The 25,911-nt window shown below is 36.8% G+C and overlaps 1 protein-coding gene across 2 annotated transcripts in view; it reads left to right on the forward strand.

Annotated features, from left to right (window-relative positions):
* Positions 1-24,557, forward strand: part of GASK1B (golgi associated kinase 1B) — a 48,593-nt gene extending 24,036 nt beyond the window's left edge. For both annotated transcript variants that reach the window (XM_025922336.2, XM_086703991.1), the window contains exons 4-5: positions 18,916-19,142; positions 22,003-24,557. In XM_025922336.2, coding sequence (XP_025778121.1) covers positions 18,916-19,142; positions 22,003-22,210 — 435 coding nt within the window. In that variant the 3' untranslated portion in view covers positions 22,211-24,557. The remainder of the gene's footprint in view (positions 1-18,915; positions 19,143-22,002) is intronic.
* The last annotated feature ends 1,354 nt before the right edge of the window (positions 24,558-25,911 follow it).

Consider the following 25,911-nt stretch of genomic DNA (forward strand, 5'->3'; position numbering starts at 1 on the left):
TGTTTTACCCAATTAACAAATCTACATTCATAAAGGCCATGCCATTTTACTGGGTCTGTAAAATGTGACGGAGGCACAAGTAACCTTTTATTCTTGAAGCGTGGGGGTATGAACTACATAGACACAAATTTACCTCTGTGAGGATGACAAAGGGCAGTATTCTAAAGAGCATTTGAATTTCTAAGATTGGGAAATTTCTATCAAAAGTTCATATAAAATAACAGGAAAAGATTTAGGAGATAGAAAACTTGCTTTTTGAGCTCAGAGATAGTCTGTATAATGGTTAGGAACTGAGATTCTGGAGCCAGCCTTCTACATTTCCACCCTGATTACCAATACTAATTTTTTAACATTGAAAAGTTACTTAATCTCTCTCTGCCTCGGTTTCCTCAGGAATAATTATATTGTTTATATAGAGGGCCATTGAGAGAATTCAATACTTTTATACACATGAAGGATTTAGAATAATGCCTATACATGATAGGTTCAGTGAGTATTACATATTAAGAAAGTGATCATCCAGAAATAATAGTAGAGATCAATACCAATATAAGAATTAAAATATTTTATCATTATTTTTATTCATTAAATTTTAAGTAATTCCCAAATCATTAATTTTTTCTACTCTTATGGACTTCCATACTTATATTATAGATCTTATCCTATTAAGTTTTAATTATTTTTGACTAGTCTGTCTTTTTTAATAAGCTGTGAATTTCTCAAGGGCAAGTCCCTGTCTTATCCAGCTCTGTAACCTTCCAGTTAATAGCAGAGTATCTGAAAATGTCACACTCAGGGCGTTATATTTTTGGCCAAAGAAAACTACCTAGTTATATTAAAATATTAAATCAAAAGTGTCAAATTAAAGATGTCAGAAGTGAAAGAAATAAAAGTGTAATTGCAATAGAGAAATAAGGTTTGTTAAGAGAATTAGAAATTTAGAAAATAAAAAATCAAATGAATAGAAAATATTAAGTATTTTTACTATTTAATGAAGTTCTTTCTGTACTTGTATTTTCTAAGAATAGCTATTTATTTGATGAGAAATTAAGGAGTGTTTAGACAGAGGAGGACTAGCAGAGATGTGTTTGGGGAGATGTTTGCTTCTACCTTCAACCAAATAAGTTATACATATTTATTTGCACTTGCACTTGAAGACTTTTTTTGGTCCCTATTCTGTTCTAGACACTTGGCAGGTTTAGTGCTGGTGATAAGATGGATGAGACAGTGTCCCCGACCTCAAGAGTTATACAGTCTAATAGCATTAATAGAAAATCATAATAAAATGTATCAGGCATCATAATTGAATGTTAAATTCTTTAGAAATAAGTAAGATGCTATTGGTTCTTATAGATTGGTAGAGAATGTGGATGAAAAACGTGACATTTAATCTAGAAACAAAATCTTGCAGTATCAGGTGAGTATAGGAGATAGGAAGAGAGTTTCAGAGAGAGGGATTCTAACAAAGGGCTAAAAGTATGAAAAAGTTGAGTGGGAAAATTATGCTTATGGAAACCTCCTGTGCCAGTAGGTAATTTTCTCCCAGGTGGCTGTGAGTAGTAAACTTATGTTCACAAATTCAGCAAACAACAACAAATGACCTGGTAGGTCTTTTCCCCCTAGAGTTGTCTTTTGTTAGTCAACTCTTCTACCTTTTACCTGGCTTCTAATGATTTAGTTCCTGAATATAACACATTAGATTAATAGGTGTTAGTCTTTGACATGTTGCCTTCCACTCTTTTTTCTATGCATCACTTTTTTTTCACTTAATGATGTGATAATAGTAAAAGTAAAACTTCCAACCAACTATCACCTAAACAAGAGAAATATAAGTTCTCACTAAAAGAATATTTTGTTCTGTAGGAGTATCCAAATGCTAGGCAAAGAAAGATTCCCATTGTAGCCTCCATGATAGATTATGAGAGTCTTCCAAGCATCCCCCACCTTTTGTCCCTACTACTCAGTGATCAAAGATCTCACCTCTGACTTTCAGAGATCACTCATAGACAGGTGCTCTGACAACAAGAGACATACCAATCCAGGGTCTTGGACACTGGGATTTCTAAGAGTTTGGATCAGTTCTATTGTTTTGCAGAAGTAGCATACTGCCAATGACACGGACAGTCAAGAAAATTTGATAGAAGAGGATCCCATGATCAGTGACATTGGTTATCAGGCACATTATTGGTTAGAGATGTTGGTGACTGAAGACAAGTGACCAAAGTCATTGTTAAGGAGACACTGGTGATGAAAATAGTGTGATCGGTGATATTGGAGACACATGGGAGTGCTCAGATCTATCAACTGTTAGAAAAACATTGATCAGTGACATTGCTGATCATGATTCTTGATGAACTAGGACATTGGTGACTGGTAGCCTTGTATTTATTGGTAAGTCCAAGCAAGCAATTAATATAGTTTTTTGTTCATTTGCTAGCAAACAAAGAGATGATGTAAGTCAGATACTGTCTTGTCTTCAAGTAGTGAAGAAAGTCTGGGATTAGCTTTGGCAATACTGGTTGACATGCTGAATTGTCAGGGACCTAAGGAGCAAAGATGGCCAAGGCCCAAAGGTTTGGAAAATATATGTTACTGTTTTTTATTCTTTGTTGAAAAATCTTCACAATTTCTCTTTATGATGAGAATCACAGTTGTTCACTTGATTACAGAGAATATCTTGCTAAGGTAAAAGACATGGGAGTGTCTTATTCTAGGCATTAAAAATGACCAACTCTAAACTTTGAAGGTGTAGGTGTGCTAAGAACTGAAACATTATGGTTTCTAGAGAATTTTAATTGTATAAAGCTAAGTATGCCTGTTAAAATGAAATTCAAGTGTCCGTTCCTCAAAATCACTCCAATTATGGTTTTCTTTTTATCTCTATTAATACTTTCTAATCAGATTCTTATCAATATAGGTCCAGATGTTGTAAGGGACTTCTAGCTGATCTCCTTGTCTCTATCTTCCCCAACTGCGATTTGCTGTGCAAATTATTGCTGAGTTTATTTTTTCCTACTTTCCTTTTAATTGTACTAATTGCTTCTCACAAGAATGAATGAATGAATGAATGAATGAATGAATAAATAAAACTCAGAAGACTTCCATTGGATTGGAAAATAAATTTTAAATGCCTTCGTGCCTTACTGGAGAAATTTAAACATATACAAAAATAAATGAACCCTCAGGTACCTGTCATCCAAATTCAACCATTAATCAATTCATTACCAGGCTTGTTTTAGCTGTATCCCACGCTACTTCCCAAGCCCACATTAATTTGGAGCAAATCCCAGACATCATATTCTTTCATCTGTAAATATTTCAGTCTGTATCACTAGAAAATAAAACACACCCAAAAGAAAAATTAACAATAATGCCAGTCACATATCCAGTCAATGTTCAAGTTTTTGTCTTATAAATTATTTATTTATTTATTTGTTTGCTTGCTTGCTTATGTATTTATTATTTCAGGTTGTTTCTTTGAATCAGGAGTCAAAGAAAGCCTAGACTTTGTGATCAGTTGATATGTCTTTTAATCTATGGATTCCACCCCCCACCTCTTATTTTTCCCCCCCTATTAGCCTACTTATTGAAGAAAGCATATGTCTTGTTTTCTACAAGTTCTAGATTCTGGAGTTTGCCAATTACACTTCTCTGGTGTCCTTATTTGTCCTCCTGTCATGTGTATCACATATACACTGGTATGGAGTTTATAGACTTGATCACATTTAGATTTCACTTATTTTCTCAAGACTTCTTCATAGATAGTCATGTATTCTTCTGCTGGGAGAGATAATGTCTTTTGGTCTTTCTTTTTTGCAATGGTAGCAGCTACTGATGCTCAATGTTGATCCATCAATTCAGTAGGCATTGAGAGACAGAGATATTTTAATTCCTCATCTCTTCTTCCTTTATTAGTTGGAGTACTTCTCTAAGGAGTAATTTCCCTTCATCTCTTATCTAGTTATAGTTGGTATGGCTGACATAATACCTGGTTGTCTAGTGGTACCATTTATCTAGAAAAATATTAACACCACTTTTAAGAAACACTATGACCTGGGGCACCTGGGTGTCTCTCTTGGTTGAGCGTCCAACTCTTAGTTTCGGCTCAGGTCATGATTCATGATTTGCGGTTTCGAGCCTCACATTGTGGTCTGTGCTGACAGTGCAGAGTTTGATTGAGATTCTCTCTCTCCCTCTCACTCTTTCTGCCTCTCTCTTTCTCTTTCTCTTTCAAAATCGATAAATAAACTTAAAAAGAATAATAATAATAATAAAAAAAGAAGCACCATGCTTTGACCTCCTAACTTCCTTTCCATTCTTATCTTCCATCTCTTATATGTACTTCTGCACTGTAGGCTGAAGGGTTAACTGCAGGGTTATGTGTGCGTGTGTCTGTGTTATAGTTTGGTTAATTTACTGTCTATTGGACCCCTCCCCAACCCTCCGCCATGCTTTACTCACCACTGTGCCACTGCTTCTGCTCTCTCAGCTAATATGCAGCCTGTCCGTCACACTCCAATCAAATCCCTTCTTTGCAAAGTCTTCTGGAACTAATTCAGTCGTATTAAGCTTCCTCTTTCCTCTGAATGTTCAATATCATTCTAAAAAATTTCCACAAGTTTTGAGTACATTAAATTCACAGGGCAGCAACATAGAATAGTAATGATGTAAAACAATAGTACTGATATAATGTTGGCTTCAAATCCCAGCTTCTTCAATAGTTAGCTCTGTAATCTTGGGCAAGTTCATAATCTCTGAGCTTTGCTTTCTTTATTACCTAAATGGAGAAAGGTGACTTTAGTTGGAGACTGATGTGAAATGAAATGCTTATCACATGAAATGCTTATCATGGTACCTGCCTCCCTATGGTCTGAATGTTTGTGTCTCACCAAAATTCATTTGTTGAATCTCAGCCCCCATGGTGATGATATTAGGAGGTAGGGCCTTTGGGAGGTGACGAGGTCATGAGGGCAGAGCCCTATGAGTGGGATTAGTACTGTTGTAAAAGAGTCCTGACAGAACTCCCAAGTCTCTGGGACAGGGTGAGATGTTGGCAGTTTGCAATTGGGAAGAGGACCTTGACCCAAAAGAGATGATGTTGGCACCCTGTTGTCACACTTCCAGCCTCCAGAACTGTGAGAAATGAATGTTTATGAACTACCCAGACTGTGGTATTTTGTTAAGGCAGTGTACATGGACTAAGGCACTGGCAGATAGCAAGTACTCGATCAGCTCAGATATCATCTAGAATCATCCTGTTTATAAGAATTTGAATGTATATATGTACACATAGCTATGATTTCTTGAATCTCCAAATACTGCAAGTCTTTAGTAGTAGGGCTCATGTAGGTTTTTCTGTGAATTGTCTGCAATAAAGAGCTGCTCACTATATAGCATTTGATGCTGTAGGAAACCATGTGATCCTATGAGGTTGTTTCCATGGACCTGCTGCTCAGGTCAAGTTGGGGTAAAAGGCTTGTCATTTTTTGCACAGATGGGGGAACTTCAGGAAAACCTCCTTACATGTCTGTTAACTGAAAGGTTCTCAGGCTACAGAACCTGGGAAACTAGTTGGGATTATATTCTGAGATTCTGTTCCTCAATGTCTCCATTCCCTTTGTTGAGACAATGAAAACAAAACAAAACAAAACAAAACAAAACAAAAACACCTCAAAGAACAAAGACTAACATAACAAACACAATGTTTCCACCTTTTAGGATTATCCTGTCAACTTTTTTTTTGCATATTTGCTTTTATAATTTACTTTAAAAATATAAACACATTAAAAATACTTCAAGTCCCCTTTGGCCATGTCTTCAAGTCCCCTTCCTGCACTTTCTCCAAACAGATGATCACAGTCATGAGATGAGTGTGCATGTTTTCAGCCAATTGAAAAATAATTTTATATGCATAGTAAGTGGATATTTGTGTGTTTTTAAAAACTTAGATACTTTAAATGCAGTTGACCACATATTACTCCTATACTTTAAAAAATTCGAGAGAGGCAGGGTTCTCTGTGGTTTTATGATGCCAATAAAAGGGGTGGTGTGGGAGGTGGATATTAGAAAGATTCTATTCCTGAGAACATCGATGTAAAGGTCAGAAGCCAAGAAATATTCCCTAGGTTGAAACAGCCTCTTAATGTAACAAATACCTTAAGGCATTTATTTGTTTCTTTTGGCCACTTCAACATCATGTGAAAGGCTTTCTTGGCTTCGGAGCAGTTTTATTTAAATAGTTTGCTTTATAACCATTTGTTCTGGTTCCTGTTTGCATAGCATAGTACTTTTTATTTTACTTTATAAACAAAACCCAGGAATTATAAGCATACAGGGTACTGCTTTTGAGGTTCAATTCAATTCAACACACTTGAATTGAGGAATTTCTGTGTTCTGTCTAGACAATTCCTAATCAATCTGTGAGGCTCAGTCATCATTTGAGATTTTGAGACTTGGCTTTGAATCTGACACAATGTCATTTCTATGCCTGGGAACTATTGTACTCTTGTTTCTCAGTGTAATTCCTCTCCAGATGTCCTCTTGGTTAATCCACACAGTCAATTCCCCTTTGACTATTCATGGAATACATCCCATTTACACATGCTCGCTCCTTCAGAATCCTGTCTTCCAAAGACAGTCTGATAAAAGTCTTTGGAAGTCTGTGAAATCTGTCCCCCTCACTGAAGAAACTGACCTGATAGCTTGTACCTGTCCCCTTAGCAGTTAGGCCTCAAAACCTTGGGAGAGATTATGAAACCGAAAGTAGAATTGTATTGGCCTGTACTTCAAAAGGCAAATAGTTTCACTTTTTCTGACCTTCAAGTGGAATGTACGTCTGCTGCTAAAAACTTTCTACAGCAATATGACAGGATTGAGAAAGTAAACACAAAGGCACTGGCCTGTGAATCTCTGTTTTGGGCTTTGACATCATTGTTCTAGTGAAGGCCTGACTTTTAGAAACTGTGTTCTCTTACTTCACAGCATTTAAGCTATTTTTTTTGATTTTTCATGGAGACAACTTTGAAGAGAAACAGTTGTCTAGCCATACTGACCCTGGTTTATCACAGAAGCATGGCTTATTAGCTACCTGGCCTTTACAACAAGAATGCATTTCTCTGGATCCTGGTCCACTTCCTGCGTTAAGACTGCTCTGTGTTTCAAAGCATATCCCTCCTGTTAAGGATCATACGGGTTCCTCAGATGTCTGCTTCCAACTTAAAAGCTTTTAGAATTTTATATATTCTTTCCGCCTACTGTCTAGCATTTATTCTCAGAGATTTCTGGCATTGATTATACTTAAAGCCTAATTTGCATAAAATGTGGACTAGGAAATTGACTCACAGAGTCTGCTCTTTTATCAGTCTGAATCAAAGGGGAAAATGTCTGGTCAGGTAAGTTATATTCATAAGCTTCATATTGCTAAGTGACAACCAACTGAGCATTCCGGGGTCAATTCTAATTTAATTATTAATCAAAAGCACAGTATATGTTATTTAATGATATGCCATTTTTACTTATTTCAACCCTTGCCATGGAATTTATAGACTGGGCTGAAATTGATTAGTGCATAATTACTATGTCTCAATCCTAAATCTTGTATACATAGCTGGGCTGGAGAGATCAATGATTTGAGGCAGCCTGTGTGATTCCATAACAACCTTTCAATATTCAAAGATTGTTTAATGCATCATTTGAGCTAGCTTTGGGATTGGCTTCCCCACTAATCCTATGCCACTGAACCACAGACAATTTGAAACCAACCTTAACTGCTGTGTTCCAGGAAAATAGGAGGTCTAAGCACCGGACCTGCATAAAGCCACCAGGAAGCAAATAAGAAAAGCATGGAAAACTCAATATAAATTGTATTTTCATAGGAACACTTGAAAGGACAGGCAGATGTTCATCTGGCTCAATGTTTTTTGATGTAATTATTTTTAAAAGATTTATTTTGAAAACAATTTTGCCCACGGGTGCCTGGGTGGTTTAGTCGGTTAAGTGATTTCAGCTCAGGTCATGATCTCACTGTCCATGAGTTCGAGCCCCACATTGGGCTCTGCACTGTCGGTGCAGAGCCTGCTTGAGATTCTCTCTCCCTCTCTGTCTCTGTCTCTCTCTCTCTCGTCTCTCAAAATAAATAAGTAAACATGAAAAAAAAATAATTTTGCCCAATGAAGTAGATTCAGAGGGTTAAGTGAGAGCTGGTGCATAAAGATGCTGTTAGTTCCATGCCCTTGGCAACCATATTCAAGTGTTTGTTTATGGACATAAATAACTAAGAGATAAATGGAACTTAAAAAAATTATTACCAGATGGGATTGTTTAGGGCAATGGCTTTCTTGTGGCTATTTCAGGGGGTCCGTGAGGTCAACACTATTTCCATAATAATGTTGAGACTGTTTTTTGCTTTTTTCATTATGTGGATATTCTCAGTAGTGGGTGAATCTGTTGGTGCCTCAGCATGAATCAAAGCTGGCACCAAATTGTACCAACAGCTGTCCTACTCTTTATTGCCACTGTGCTCACATGAAAAAATACAGGAAAAAAATGCCTGATTCACTTAAGAATTTCCTTGATGAAGCAACGAAACTATTGATTTTCTTAAATCTCTACTGTAAATATGCATCTTTTAAAAATTCTGTGTGGTAACATGGAAAGAATGCCTAAGGCACTTGTAATGCCTCCCACAGTGCAATGTTTGTCTTGAGGAAAACTGCTTATGCAATTGTTTGAATTGTGAGCTGAACTAGCTGCTTTTTTCATTAAACACCATTATAACTTGATAAAACAATTCCATTTCTCTTATTAATTTTGTTGGAAAGTGTAGCAATTTCTTTCAAACAGTTTAACATTTGGTGGATGTATCAGTGTTATTTTTAATTTTAATTTTTTTCAAAAATTATTTATTTGTTATTTTAAAGCTTTTATTTAAATTCTAGTTAGTTAACATATAGTGTAATGTTGGTTTTAAGAGCAGAATTTAGTGATTCATCACTTACATATAATACCCAGTGCTCATCACAAGTGCCCCCCAGTGTTATTTTTAAATGAATTAATACATAGGTAGTTAATGTTTTTTATGTTTAAATTCTATATAGTAAGTAGCCCACATAAATTAATCCCTTTTGGTGTCTTCAATGACTGTATGTGTCAAAGGTTCTTAAAGAAACTTTGAGAAGCGTGGCCGAGGGTCATTGTTCTGAAATAAACTTCCCTTTGTATAGTAGCTTATAACTTCACAAGTATTACAGCTCTGTGATTCTAAGATTCTGTGATTTTGATTTTAAGATCCTGAGCTTTTTACAATAAAATGGATAGAGGAAAACATGAAGGTCTTGTCTAAGGAGAGGTCTTTTGGTAGTTAGCTATCTGCATTAGATAGGCTTCAATAGGTGAGCTGAGTGAAGCCGGCAATCATTCCTTCATTTTTTCCACAGTTATTGAGTATGTGCACGGTGCAAGATGTGATATTGATCGATGTGGAGGATACACAGTGAATCATACTTAGAAGCATCCAGATTGTAATCTCCATGAAAACAAGAAACTTGTCTTTTCTACCTCGGGTGGCAGTATGATGAGTCAGGCAGAAGTTGGTAGAAATTCACGTCATACACTAGTTGTATCTCCTTGGACAAGTTACTTAGGATCTCAGCTTTTTTCTTACTTGTAATGTGGGGAAAAACTGATATGTATCCTTTTAGGTTATTTTGATAAAGACTTTATGATATAAACTTGGATTTTGTATCCAAGTTGCATAAAGGGCTTTATTTTATAGCTATTTGCTAACTCAAGGAGCATGAAAGCAAATCTATCTTCAAATAGGAACTTCTGTGTGTACATGTAGCAATAGTCTTTGAAAAAAGTTTAATTTAGGAAAGCAGAATTTATTTATTTACTTTTTTCCCAACTCTATTGAAGTATACTTGACAAACACAATCGTGTTTGTACAATTGTAAAGTGTACAATGTAATGATTTGATGTTTGCCTATATCGTGAAATATTTACCACAATCAAGGTAACTTAAACATTTATCACTTCACATAGTTACCCTTTGTGTGTGTATGAGAGAGAATGCTCAAAATCTACTTAGCAAATTTCAAGTATGTAATATAGTATTATTATCTATAGTCTGAGCCTCAGAACTTATCCCTCTTGCAGCTCAAAGTTTGTACCCTTTGACCAACATCCTTTCATCTTCCCACTTTCCAGCCTTTGGCAACCACCACTCTACATTCAAGCAGTACTTATTTTTCAATAACCAGAGAATAATCCATCTGTCAGAATTAATTAGCTTTTTATAAAAAGAACCAATTTCCATTGAAAGATACGAGTTTAAATAGCTTTGGGATATGCTATATTAGCTTGTGTTAATCATGGTTAAAGAAAGAGTCAGTGACACTTGTTAAAGATAGTAAGGAAGACTATTCAAGATGATCCTTGTAGGGATAGGAACCATTGCAATGGGATTTTCTAGTGGGGGAGACAGATAAGGCTCCAATCTGAATACAGCATAGTCAAGTGTGAATGTGTAGCCAAGGAGCAGGATAGGGGTCAGTGGATGACAAATTATGAAGAGGAAACACCAGGGGTAAGAGGAGTTCTAGTTTAAATGGCCTAACCATATTCTTGCTGAAGACAGACCAGGGTGATCAGACATCGCCCTGGGGTCACTGGAAGATGAGGAAGATGAGATATTGAGAGTTATCAGGTATCAGTGGTGGGGGGGTTCTGATTAAACTGATTTACAGGGTTTTGCTAAAACTATATCAAAATATGGAAGGCCAGGGAGAAAGTTTCAGGAGCCTGACTAAAGTTACATCAAGCAAAGAATCTTTGTCACTGTAATCAGAATTGTGTTTTCGCGTAGTCATTTAGATGATCTTGTTTTTGCCAATCTCCTTATAATAAAATACCACATTATTGGGGAAACTAAAATTGATAGAAATTCCATAAAAATACTAAAAGCTAGTACAGTCAAGTCAAGCAAAAAGTTTTCAGTAACAGTATTTCCTCAGATGTAAATGTTCGTAATCTTAAGCTTGTTTACAACTCTATTTAACGTTAAATTGTTAAAAATGGTGTTTCATTTCCTCAAAAGAAAGCACTTTTTAAACATTTTACTTATACAAAGGTTACTTTGTTTTTGGTTTACATTTCTTTGTTTAATATAAACTCATTCCATAAATCAGAACTTCATGAAACATAAAAATTATTGTTTTCCGTAGTCTGAATGTTCTTTATAAATCTTTATAGGAAAGTGGGTGTGTCTTTGGCAGAGGCTGCTTCCTTGCAGCCCTGCTTGTGCAGATTACAGAAAGGGAATTTTCTTTGTCTAAAAAGAGATAATCACTTGTTTGGTGACTCTCTCCAGAGTCTTAATGTGGCAGAATGATGTTTGACTTCAGGTACTTTTTCTGAGGTACAGTATATGGATTCTAAACATTGCATCCATAGAAATAGATCCAAATATATTGCAGCCTTAAAAAATGCTTTTGTGTGTAAATACTGTTATTTCTTTACTTATGATTCAGTAACATGGAAGAAACTAGAGATTCTGCATTCACTTGGTTCATATTGATAGGTATCTTTATGGAATTCTAGGATTAGGTAGTATAGAGCAATGGCTGCTATTCACAGAGGCAGAGGCAAAAGAGAGCCTGTGGCCACTGTTAGGTGTATGTATTGCAAACTCATTTTACTTTTCTCATTGTTCATCAAATGTTCTGCTAGTCACGTTTACATGCGTAGTAATTTAACAGGCACCTGTTGCCATGGCAGCACAGAACAAAAATGAAACCTATTATTTTATGAGGTGAGAGTTCCCAAGTGATACCGGTGTAGGTTGGTGAGACCACTTTTGATTTTGCTTGTGTGTAGTTCCCAAGGTAAGACACTAAGTCTGTATTAACAAGACTGTATTATCCTACCACGGGGACTGTAGGATTTGTTTGAAGTTCCTCTTTATGATCTGGTCTACCTTCACACATTCATTACACTACAGGGATCCATCTAGTTTTTCACTGATAGCATGGCAATCATACCCTGGTTCACATCAAGACAAATTCATATAGAAGGATTTTCCAATGTGAGTTAATAGCTTGTAAGTAAGTCTATATGTTTTTGTGTTTCTCTGTACCTAGGGTGGGGCTGTTAATGGTAGCAATTCTCACTGTCTTTTTGCATTTCAGGAGCACCTGGGTGGCTCAGTCGGTTAAGTGTTTGACTCTTGATCTCAGCTCAGGTCATGACTCATGGTTCTTGGCCCCACATTGGGCTCCATACTGACAGTGTGGAGACTGCTTGTGAGTCTATCTCTCCTTCTCTCTTTGCCCTTCCCCCGCCCATATATGCACACACTCTCTTTCTCTCTCTCTCTCTCTCTCTCTCTCTCAAAACAGATAAATAAACATAAAAAACAAAAACAAAAACAAAGTGAATGCCAACTTTCAATAGTTCTTTTCATAATAGACATTTATCCAGTGCCTACTAGGTGCCAGGCCTTGGATGAGTTACTATGGTAAATTGTGAAATTCCATCTATTCCATGTCTTATTGTATTTCTTAAACTCTTTCTCTAAAAATGCAGTTTTCTTTATAAAGGTTCTGTTTTTAAGTGGTTAAAAAAGCAAACAGCTTGAAAAGAGATGGTGATATTGACTTCCCAATCAGAAACACACGTACATACACACGTATGCTCACTGAGACCCTTTAAGAGGTATGCGAAAACTGAGGTGGAAAAAATTTACAGGGTTATGTAATTTAACTAAAAAAGTTGAGTGAGGAAAATATCTGGATCAGAGGAATTTCTCATGTAGATTAGGAAGAACATCTTCATTTTATTCTCTCTTCAGCTTGCCTGGGTTCCCTTTAGTTTTTGTTCTTTTAACATTTCCCTCGATGCCCTGTTCCTTGCCTTTTACCTTTCTTCCAGCTCTACATGAGAAAATGATAGTGAAACGTGAAGACACAACAGATTTTTTGGCTTCCCTTATAGGTACAGTCCTCTCCCTCAGCTTTTCCTCTGCTACCTGCCTTCACCTTCACCTTAGCGACAGTGTAGTCTTGCACTATGCCACTCAAAGTGTGATTCAAGGACCCTGCTGATTGACTAGTCTGTGACAAGTACAAAAATTGCAAGTCAACACTTAGAAACTTTCGTAGCAGTTTGGTAAAGTAATTTCATCTGTTGATTCTAACAAACTGTTTGGCTGGTATTTTGTACTTTTAAAAATTTTATTTCTCTGAGGGTGCCTGGGTGGCACAGTCGGTTAAGCATCTGACTCTTGGCTTGAGCTCAGGACATGATCTTGTGTGGGATTGAGGCCCATCCAGCCCTGTGCCATGAGCATGGAGCCTGCTCGGGATTCTCTCTCTCTCACTCTCTCTCTCTCTCTCTCTCTGTTTCTCCATCTCTCTCTCTCTGCCCCTACCCCACACTCACGCTCACTCTCTCTCAAAATAAATAAACTAAAATTTTCTCTAGTAATAAATTATTATTTTTAAGTTTATTTATTTATTTTGAGAGAGAGTGAGAGCACAAGCGCAAGCAGGGGAGGGGCAGAGAGAGAAGGAGAGAGAGAGAGAATCCCAGGCAGGCTTCATGCTGTCAGTGAGGTCCTGATGTGGGGCTCAGAGCTCAATCCCACCAACCATGAGATCACGACCTGAGCCCAAACCCAGAATCAGATGTGCTTAACCAACTGAGCCACCCAGGTGCCCCTATTATTATTATTTAACAAACGACAACCCACATGAATTGTGGGGCTGAGGGAAAGAAAAATCAAAACCGGTTGGTCTTTCACTACAGACAGTCTGAGAAGCGCTGGTCTAATGTACTCTCAGTTTTTCTAAAGGTGTCTTGATTTCCTATTTTCACGCCTTTGCTTATTTTTTAGCTAAGACTTCCTGTCTCTCAAAACACAACTGTAATATCTTCTCCTTCATGCATTTTTACCTAAACTCCTACACTGCAGTTCTTCGTACTTCTGCTGAAAGCTTATAACCAGCATTTGCTGAATGCAGTAACATTTACTATTCTATACAAAGGCACTTGGCTTTTTTGCAGTGCCTGCCACCTTGGCTACACCTGAGAGATACAACCAGGATGGGAAGGAGCATGGACTTTGAGATCATAGACATCTGGGTTAGAATCCTGAGTTCTGTCATTTATGAACACAGGGACCTTGGGTCAGTCAACCAGCCTCCTTGTGCCTCTCTGTCTTTGCTTATCAGATGAGACTGTGGGTAGCACCCATATCTTCAGGTTGCTCTGAGGATTAAATGAAGCAACACGTGGAAAGCATTCAGCGCACAGTTCCTGGCACAGAGTAAATACTCAGTAAATGACTGCTGTTATGTTTTTCATTAATATTAGGAGCACTTTTAGAATATTTTTTCTTGCTTTTGTTCAGGCATTGCCTGAAATTCGTCATTTAATCCCATTATTTTGAGGAAAAAGAAAATGTGAAGAAAGTACCTCAATTGCTTTGATAGACCCACATTTTGAAGGCACAGCTAGAATGGGTGGTGTGCAAAAGGGTGGAAAGTCATTGGATTTCTGTAGATTCCTAAGGGGCTCTGGAGAGCTAGTCAGTGCAGTGCAGGCATCCTTGTTTAGGCTCTGTAAACATAACTGAGTCACTCAGGAGATGTTTTCATGCAGGCAAAAGTAACACCACCAAAAGGAAAATGGAATTAAAAAAAGAAACTTTAGGAGAAGGCAGTATATCTAAAAATATTGCCATGACCAACCAAAAAAAAATTTGGCTGGAACACCTGGATTTTTCTGAGTATAATTTTAGTTAGGTAAACATTGAAAAGATATATTTTCCTAAAAGAGGACAGAGTAATTTTATGGAAAATGATGGTTGGCAGTAATCTTCTGATTCAGAAGTTCAATTTTGTAAAAGATTTTCCTTGTTTAAAGGGTGAGAGGTTGCGAATTTGAACAAGTTGCAGAGATGATGATCAATACTCATAGTCACTTACCTGATACAATTTACCCCCAGTGAGCCTTCTTTGTAGGATAATTATCTAAGGATGCAGACATGTTCATGTGAACTACAGTGCTTAATTATGCGATAGTTAAATGAAATGATTGTTTTAATGTGTGCACTAAAAAGTATATTAGCACCATATTATGGCTTCATAGCTATCTAGGATATGCTTTATCAGGCTTTAAATTTTTTTTTTTTCAACGTTTATTTATTTTTGGGACAGAGAAAGACAGAGCATGAACGGGGGAGGAGCAGAGAGAGAGGGAGACACAGAATCGGAAACAGGCTCCAGGCTCTGAGCCATCAGCCCAGAGCCTGATGCGGGGCTCGAACTCACGGACCGCGAGATCGTGACCTGGCTGAAGTCGGACGCTTAACCGACTGCGCCACCCAGGCGCCCCTATCAGGCTTTAAAAATAGGTACACTCTCTTGGCAGTAAGCAGATATATATTCAATATATAACTAAATTAAATGCCAGGCACATGGCACTGAATTTAAGGGAGTGGATGACGGTTTTGTGGTCAAATTATTTTGGGTATATTGAATGTGAATTCAAAAGGAAGACTATAAACAAAATTCTGAGAAGAGCTAGGGAACAAGATTTAAGAGCTACGTAAGCCCTTGCTAGACAAGGGCAATAATACAATGACATAATTTACTATAGTTAGAGGATAAGAAAGACAAAGTAAAACCCAGATTATTTAGGCCTTACAAACTGGTTCTGTATCTGTAGGTGTACACACAAACACATACACACATACACACACTCAACACGTGTTACTGTACCCACCGACTTCAAGTGTAAATCTGAATAAAAGGAGGGGTAAACATCTTATGGAAGAGGAGTTGAGTTGAACACACACACCCGTTTTTAATAATAAGGTCTGTTAGACTTGAATGGCACAACAGTCTGTCGGGGAAGCGGTGAAATCATCACAGACTGTTGAGTGATTCAAAATTAGATCAGATAAAGCACTTTAAAAATACACTGTAGGAAACAATCTCATGCTGGGAAGGCAATAAAAAAATGACCTAACTTGGTCTTTTCCACCTCTAACTTTTAATGCTTCCTTGTAGTTTAAAAATAGAAAAGTATAATATTTATAGAAGTACCGAAAGTTGGGGTCTAAACTCTAAAGTGCTTATCGTTTAACACTAATATATTTGATACTCATGGCTTTGTTGTAGAAATGACAGAAATGTAGCTATAGGTCTTAGTCCTTTCTTCACTGGTGTGAAATAAAAAATGAAGAGAGCTCAGGGTTCAGGACACCATTTGTGAAGAGTTTGATAGATTGGTCCTTATAACTTAAGTTCTAAACCATTTATCCAACGTAACAGACCTTGATGTTGTAGTCAAAAGTAAATAGGATTTATTTTTTTCCCATGTATTATATTTTTCCCCGTGTATGCCATTATAATCGCATATAAACATATGATGATGAGGGGACAATGGTATAGAGAGTTTTGGAGAATTAATAGTTAATGTAGCAAAAAAAAAGGGAGATTGGATGAGAAGCAGCTTCTAGAAAGCCTATTTTTCATGTTCCCCCTGATTCCCTGATCTTAGCTTAAATAATTGCCAATCAGATACAATCTCTTTATGTCACTTGGTTTCTCTTATATTCAAAGCAGTCAAGTTACTACACAAACTTAATCAGACTGTGTGAAGAGAAAGGGCACAATATATTTTTCTAATAGTTTCTGATCTATGCTTTTTTCATCTAACCTATAGTGATTTGCTTGGGGCACTCTTGCTCACCTTTGGGGAACCCCTGTCCTCATGCCAGGCAAATACACTTTAACCAGAAGTGGGAACTTCCTGTTCTCTGGAGTCGGCCTCTGTGACCTTTTGGAGAAATCATTGCTGAGACTTATAGCCCCATGGATCAGCTGCCTGGAGCCAATCCTGACAGAGGCCTCCCTTTATCTGTAGGTTGCTTGTGGATCAGCAGTATACCCCCTGAGCTATCCACATGCCTCTTGGCTCACTGACCACCCCTGTCCCACGTGACTGGTTTTATGCAAATGTCATAGAAAATTGGCTTAGGCTGACCTCTTTTTTAATCCTTGTTTCTCAAAATATTGCTATTTGATACAAAGTCCACTTATGTGCGGAAAACAGAGGAAGGTCATTCGTCCAGTTCTTAAAGTTTGCTGTGGTAGTGAGACAAAATTAAATGACCACTTCATTTCCATCTGGGAGTAGTGGTGGTGGGGAGGTACTGACCATGGGCAACTCTTTTCCTTGGTGCCCAGCCCACTGATAGGTGGTAGAAGATGTTCAATAAACATTTGTTGGATGAATGAGTGAATGAGTGGGGACCATTTCAAAGTAGGCTAAATTTTGACACTACTCTCTCTGCATTCCTTCCTGAGCAATTGGCCTCCTCGAGGGGCTAGCCCCACAGGATCTGCAAAAACACAAGGGAAGAGAAAGGATGGGAATGACTGCCAAAGGAATAAAAGTGACAGCGTTCAGTCCAGCTGTTTTTTGAATCATGAGCATATGTACTTTCTTCGACTAGCCTTAAACTGTTCACCATGATGTGTTAGGGGGGAAATCATGGAATTTTGGAGACAAATATAGTTGTGTGTCAATCTTTGCTACTTACGTATATTCTACCAAGAGCAGATTATTTAACCTCTCTGAGGCTCAGTTTTTCTTCATTAGCGTGGAGAAATTGCCTTTTGTCTTCGAAGCTTGTTTTGAGGTAAATCACATCATATAGTGTGTGTGTGTGTGTGTGTGTGTGTGTGTGTGTGTGTGTGTGTCTGTCTGTCTCAACAATTATAACTGTTTTCAGGTTTTTTTTGAATATCTTCTGGGTGCCTGCGTCAGGGCTGGAGGGTGTATACATATTTTAATTAATCTTCTTACTGACTGTAAAAGGTATAGTACAATAGTATCATTCCCATTATACAGGTAATTAAGTTGAGAGTCAGTGACGTAAAGGAATCTACACAAGATTGCATAGCTAAGGGTGAGAACAGAGATTTGACTTGAAATTTATCTAATTCCTAAACTGAGGCTTTTTTTTTTTTTTTAAGTAGACTTCACTCCCAGTGCAGAGCCCAGTGTGGGGCTCAAACTCACAACCTGTGAGATCAAGACCTGAGGCAAGATCAAGAGTCAGACGCTTAACTGATTGAGCCACCCAGGGGCCCCTAAGCTGAGGCTTTAATTTACCCTGATTAATAAATATTATTTCTTTCCTGCCCCAAAGAAATGAAAATAACACAATTTTCCCTTTCTAATTAATCTATTTACCTCTTCTGTAGGGTAGAATCCCTATCCCTGTAATAAACCCCACTGGGCCCAATAGCTTTGTTCATTCTGCTCACTTATTTAGAATCTAACTGTGGGGTCCACGCAGGTAGTGTTTTTTTGTTATCATTATTGAATGTCACATCTTTTCCAAAGATTTGTTCTATGTTATTTCAGGTTAGATAGTGTAATACTAAAGTCCAGAGAAACTAGGGGATGCAGTAAACTTTTAGAGCCACTGAGATAACTCAGGTTTTCTATAACCCAACCCAAGGAAGAAAACAAGATACAGCCTTTAGCTATGTGAAAGTGCAGTGGTTTCCATCTTTTGTCATGAATACAGTCAGAGATTCTTCTGGCCATGTGTCTACATATGATGTCAGTGGGAATTCTTAATACTAAGGGTGGAGATGTCTAACTTGGATGATCTGACTTTGGAACTGTTAGAAGCTGGAAATGCTTTTAACCATGGCTGAGTCAGAAGGATATGAACCCTGGACTTATTCTGACAGTTGCCTTTAATTAAGTGAGCCTGACCTTATTAGATTCTGGCAAGGCAGCTATTTAGAAAACACTAATTCTTTGGAAATCTAGCTTTTCCAAGTTTTGTTTTTGCTCAGCATCTTGGATATTGTTTTCGTTTTCCATTTTCAGATTTATAATCGCTTAGATATAAATTGCTGTGGATTCAGACCTCGAAAGGAAGATGCCTGTGTACAGAATGGACTGAGGCCAAAGTGTGACAACCAAGATTCTGTGGCTCTAGCACACGTTATCCAGCGAAAGCATGACCCAAGGCATTTGGTCTTTATAGACAACAAGGGTTTCTTTGACAGAAGCGAAGATAACTTAAACTTCAAATTGTTAGAAGGCATCAAAGAGTAAGTTTTATGCTATAGTAACATCTGCAGGACATCACATTTCTGTTACATAAGTAGTACAGTTTTAAGAAAACTTAAATCCTATTTAACCTATTTAATCCTGATTTAACCCTTGAATGGCATTGTGGATCTGGAATCTGGGAATGGAGGTCCCGTAATGGGAAACAGACCTAAGCCAAAACAAACAAGATCACAGTCATGGCGTCACTATCACCAGCCCACGCAACCTAGAAAACTCTTGCTATATTTCACATCTATCGTGTTGCTTGTCTCTCAGTGGAAATCCATGTGGGTAAGGGTGGAAGCATGCAGGGACCTCTGTAATAGGAATTGACAGAGCATGGATGAGCATGTGGCAGAAGCTCCATTATCAGGCCATGGGGCAGGGAAACTAACAGGCATGCAGATATTGACACGGCGGGATGTCCAAAGGCACAATAAACTCAAGAGACTTCTGGATGCAGTAGGAAATTAGAGCTAATCTGCTGACTAGGACACAGTATTAAAGGACAGCGGCCATTTAATTCAGGTAGAAAGGTTTTGGAACATTTAGAAATCTTTCCAGTAGGCATAGATATGGGGAAAAGTATCTTAAGCTTATCTATTTGGAAATAAAGGAAACTAACGGGAACCCTCCTATAGAGTCTGGGCTATTCAACCTTGGCTGCAGCCACTGAGGTTGAATTTCAGGCCCCAGCTTGTAGCCACTCTTCTTGGTCTTCCTACCTTAGTCAGAAATCAGAGTGTCCAGGACACTGGGGTATGTTTGAGACTTGAAAATAAGGGGGTGCATTGGTGAAAGACTGAGCCAGCTATGTGAAGCTAAGTGACTTCTAGAGAGCACATGGATGAGTCTAAAACTGAGGGTAGAACTCCAGTTTTCCAAATCCAAGTCCAATAATTTTCATGCAGTAACTTGTGTGGTTCATGCTGTTATTTTTATTCTTGTTAATAACACTGAGGCCTATTTCTTTAGTTCTTCCTAGCACTCCGAATCAGCTAATGTGCATTTTATGTACTTTCAAGACTAAAGGTAATACTGTTCCTATGAGAGTTTCATGAGCCCCAATTTCATGAGTTTTTGCCATGTCTTGCCCTGTTAATACTCGTTTTCACATCTCTTTGTGGATTTTAGGTGAATATATAGCACATTCTTTCTTTAAAGTGTTAAACTAAGGAAATTTTATATGTAGAAAAATTTACAAAATGCATCACTTACTGAGTTGATGTCATGGAGTCTTCTTAAATCTCTAAATTTTCTTTAGGAATTAGGAGTGCTGGAGAATATGGTCCATCCATTCTATACATTCATATTAATGTGAATACTGTTTTATTTATGCTTTCAAAGAAGATTTAACATTAAATGCAATATGAGGAGTAATGAGTTTAAAGTTAAATTTTCTTTGAATAGGTAAATCACACTTTGCAAAGCAAAAATGAGGACTTTGCTAGCCCAGATTTATGCATAGACTATTCCTATTAATCAATATAACGCACAGACAGGTAATTTTTTTGATTTTCCTTTATGAAAAGGATTAGTCACTAACGAGATCCATGATTTTAACAGTTTCATCTCATACACTCTGACACAGCTAAATTAGTTGAGGGGTCATAGAACTTATATATCATGGATTATTAATATTTCATAGAGGAAAATGCTTACTTAATTAATACTGTGGCCACTAAATTATATCGTACATGTCTCTAGGGAGCTAAGAGCATCTTATCAGCATTATTTAATTCCATTCTTACTCAGATTCATTAAGCACGTCCAGCATTGTGGCCTTTGGTCTTTCTGCAGCACTCATGCCCTTTGAATGCCACCCCTAGCTCACTCCATTGAAATTTGGAAAAGGTGTTTCAGAGGCCTGAAACTTTGGGCTATTTGTACATCTCAAACAAGCGTATATTCTTGTTTTCGTTTTTAAGGAGCAACTAAGTTTACTTGAAAATTACTATTAAACCCCCATGATTTTATTGTGCGTTCATCAGTATTTGAATGAAAGCTGGATGGGGCCAATGGGAGATTCAAACATTCCTTAAGATTTTGAACCAGAAACTTGACAAAGTTCTTCCGATAATGTATGTGCTAGACCCTCTGTTTTTACTTTCTAAAAGAAGAGCAGGACATATTGCCCCTCTTGACATAGTTCAGCAAGGACCCTTCCGGATTGGCCTCAGGTTTTCCAGGGATGGTTCATTGTAATATGCCTTGGCTCTAAAACTTGAGTTTTGCTAAATTTATTTGAAAACAATTTAATATTCCAGTTTAGTGACATGCTCCCAGATTCTCAGAATTCCTGAAGTATAATCTGAATCAGAAGCAATTCTTCATTTAATTGGGCATTATGTAATGATTTCTTTCTTTTTTTACTACCTACATTTTGGGTTATTTCACATTAAATTCAGGCGTGCATTTGTCAGCATTTTGCTTCTCACATTTTCTTGCATAAAACCCCACATTGACACTTATGAGGATACTATTCTACTTGACAGATTGAAGAGGTTTCCATGGGTGAAATGGAGCTTAAGACGGAGGAAAGTATTTTTGCCCAGCTAACGGAACTCTTTAATTCTGTGCCTCTCTTTGCCTACAGATAATGACCTTAAGTAAGACATTAGTATGTCAAGTTCTCAATGGAAAATTCAGCATAGAAAATTCAGTTCCCTTGAAACATATTCTTCTAGTATATTATTATTAAGAGAAGTATGTCAGTTTGACAGTGACAAAAATGTTTTCATTCTCCAGGTACCATTTGATAGTGTGATTTATGCCAGATTAATGAAGGGCAAAGCAATTGGGTAAGGCATAATATTTCTAAGCAATTACTAAGAATGAAATATCATTTTATCTTCTCAGGTTTCCCGAATCTGCAGTTTCTGTTTTGAAGAGCCAGCACTTGCGGCAGAAACTCCTTCAGTCCCTGTTTCTTGATAAAGTTTATTGGGAAAGTCAAGGAGGTAGACAAGGAATTGAAAAGCTTATTGATGTAATAGAACAGAGAGCCAAAATCCTTCTCACCTACATCAACGCACATGGGGCCAAAGTATTACCTATGAATGAATAACGAAAGGATCTTCTGGCTAGAATACTAGATATATTTATGCATTTGGCTTTGTTTTGTTTTGTTTTGAAATCAGGTACACAAACCTCAAGTCCTTTTAGGAATGAGGCAGCGTGGAGCAATACATAAAAGAAATGAATTTGACCAAGTGTATATGATGGATCTGAGCTCTATAAGCAGGCTTAAAACCTTTTAAAAAACATACTGTTCAAAAAATATTTGTTTATATTTTTCTCTAACATCACATCATAGGAGTCTCAACATCTGGTTACAGGTGGCCGCAATTATTATTCCAGTTAGCTTTGTCATGCCATTTAACAGAACAGCGTAAACCAGAGGTGCGGACTCCTTTAACAAGGCATATTTTATGCCATATTGACTGCTCTGACTGAGTACTGATAGGAATGGCTCTTGATATTCTTTGGCTGCTGATTGTTAAAACAGGGCAGCCTCAATATGACCCAGAGGCGATTCTGCATTGGAAACCTGAGGCTGCGATCTGCAAAAACATCAGGGTATGTGATAATTCTACATAGAAATGGTGGGTTATTTGCAAAAGCACCAGTATATATTTTATTTTATTTTATCTATAAATGATCAGCCATCTCTGATTCTGAGCAGCAAGAATCACATTTTCCATTTTTTAAATAAATTTATTTTGTTTTCACTATAGAAATCATCCAAATCTGACGGTTTATATAGTAGGTAGTTTTGCTTTCTCAGTTTGAGTCCAGTTTATGTCTAGTGGCTTAGAAATTAAATAATTTTAAGGTACAAGTTACCTATTTGAAAATATAATTTTAGAATGCCTTTTTTAATGGATGCTCTTTTGAAAAATTTTGTCATTTTTACAGTGGATACACTATAGTTTTTGTATATTTTATTAATAATAGTGGATTTCTTCAGATTTGTTCTAATTACACTTAGACTGATTTAATTGATCTTGCTCAGATATTGACAATAGAACCAGATAGCGAATGTATTTAAATATATTGTTTGGCTTATTCTAATATGAGAAATATGAACAAAATAAATTAAAACCTGACTCTTTTCAATTCTCTTCAATGACTAGAACTAACAGTGAATTTGGATACAGGCTCAAATAATTCTCCCCAAACTCCCTCTGCCTTCATTTTAATTAAGCATAGGGGCGTGGACATATAGTTTTCATGTGTTGGGTCTTTGTGTTTTGGCAAGATACCATTGCATTTTCTGTGTCCTAATCAAGGGCAAATTAATATCACCATAAATTAGAACTATTAAAGGCATTAAAATGAAGACTTTTTTTTTTTTTAAATAACTATATATTCCAATTTATACAAATGTGTCGAGGCAAAATGTCAAAACAACATGGTAACTACAAGAGGTAGTTACCTTGGTAAGGCCAAGGAGAGAGGGGTCATTTGATTATCTAATTATAACTTTTCTAGGCTCACATTCATGTACTGTTTTCTAGCATCCTTATTTGCTGGGCTGACCTTTGGAGAAGTGGTCTTCAGACCATTCTTTTCTTCCATTATCCCTCTACAGCTCTGAGTTCCTCCCTCTGATTCTACACACTCAGCAAACTCTGACTCTCCTGAGTCTCCTCTTTTACCTGATGTATTTGGGCTTTTTAAGTCCCCCTTTCCCTCATTAATCAGTATATTACTAAAAAAATTGGCCTAACAAAAGTTTGGCGACCCAGGTTTTATATTGAGCCATTGACTTGAAATAACTCTTTGTGAGGTTGCCTTATACCTTGCCTTATCAAGCTGGCATGTTTGCATTTTCATATGCTTTTTATGGAATATATCATCTTTATCTAAATTTGGGAAATTAATGGCGGGAATTCCCATCTCCTCAGAAAGGAGCTTTAATTTTGTGTCTCAAGCTACACTGCTTTTGGGCAGCCGGGTTCACTCTTACGTGGATCTAGCCTTCCTTATTTCCCTCCAGTTATTCTGACATGCTTAATATTAAATGAAAGGTCCGGGAACACATGTTTATTTTAGTCACCTTTGCTTTTTAACAATGCATTTTGTGTTATAATCAGTGAATAATTCATGATGCATTATTTTTGAATAATGGATAGCTGCAGCGCCAGGCTTTTAATTTTAAGTAATGCTCTTTTCTCTTACTGAAACAATGAGAGTACTCGGAGCCTTTCAAATGCACTCAGATTATGCCCCGGTTTGGTTCACGTAAGCATATTATGTGGTTTATTTATAACTTGATAAATTTAAAATGAAACAATTTACCTTGGCAGACATACAAAAGCTGATTGTTGTGTGATTTATTTTCTTTAAGGTGATAATATGCAAATAAATGCATATCTGAAAAATCTATAATAAAAATATTAGAAATTAAAGATGTGTGCCTTTTATTTTGTAAATGGGTTTTCTTTTGATAGATTACTCTTCTTCAGAAGTTAAATCTAGAAGACTGCTACCCTTGCCCATGGTGAAAGAAACAATTGAACCATTAAGAGTTTTATTGGATTGTGTTTATGTATGCATATTTGGTATTGTTACTAGTGATATCATGCTTTCTCTTGGCGCATATACAACATTGTTTTAGGTGGTATGCAAATTAGTGAACAGATGTCACAAACTGTGAGAGGTTAGTTTTTGTTTCTGTTTGCTGGGGGTGAGTCTTAGAATTAGAGTTAAGGTTTTCCATAGAGCATTCTTATTTATTAAGTTTATTAGGTACCCAGGGAATTTATTGAAATATAAAATGTCTTAGACTTATGTTCAAAACATTTATGATCTCTGAGCCTGTATAATAGCCTGTTTATTCTGACATGCTTAATATTAAATGAAAGGTCCAGGAACACATGTTTATTTTAGTCACCTTTGCTTTTTAACAATGTATACATTACATTGTATCTAATGACTAAAATAACCTGGATATAGATTTATCTACAGTGTCTTATGACATTCTAATGTTTATCTCAGCGCAGAACAAGGTAGGGCACATTTAGAGCACTAGTCTGAAAATAAGATATGGAAATTGCACATGGGTCAAATAAAGACGATAAAGACCCTCCTCTAAAAACTAGTATCATCAAGAATTAAGAACTTTTATTCATGAAAGACAATTTGACTTCTTAGAAAAGTTATCTGACACTTTGAAACAGCCAGAAGAGATTTTTGAGTGTTCTTTCAGTGCAATGCTGGGCTTGCTTTTGTATTGAATTGTCTATTTAACAATGTTGTAGGGCAGAGGTCAACTTGTAGATTTTTATCCCATAGAGATGCAAATAATTTCTGCCTGGTGGAAAAGACAACCCTAACGGTTTTGCAGTTTATTACCCTGTTGGACATTGACCAGTTTTATATCTAGTCCAACAATCTTATCCTAACATTGCCTGTAGATACTTGGCTTTTGAAATACTTTTGAAATGGCTTTTACCATCTTACTGGTTTTCTCATTAATTTAATTGTTTAAATAAAATCTTTGACATATGTTCATTTTATATTTGCATAAGGATTGCAGTTTCATTCTTTTGAAAATTTTGCCTTTATAAACTTTTGACTAGAGTCCTACCTATTCTGTTTGCTTGATGGTCATGATTTTAAATTTTTGAAAATGTTATTTTAATACTCTTTCAAAACATTGTTATATACTTTAAGAACTGAAGGGTATCATGTGATTAGCGTTTTGAGCTTATTTTCCTTTAATCTTTTAATTTTTTAAAGATTATCAGCTGATTATCTAGT

This window comes from Puma concolor, chromosome B1, assembly GCF_028749965.1.
Source record: "Puma concolor isolate L17-30 chromosome B1, mPumCon1.1.hap2, whole genome shotgun sequence".
NCBI classification, from domain to species: Eukaryota; Metazoa; Chordata; class Mammalia; order Carnivora; family Felidae; genus Puma; species Puma concolor.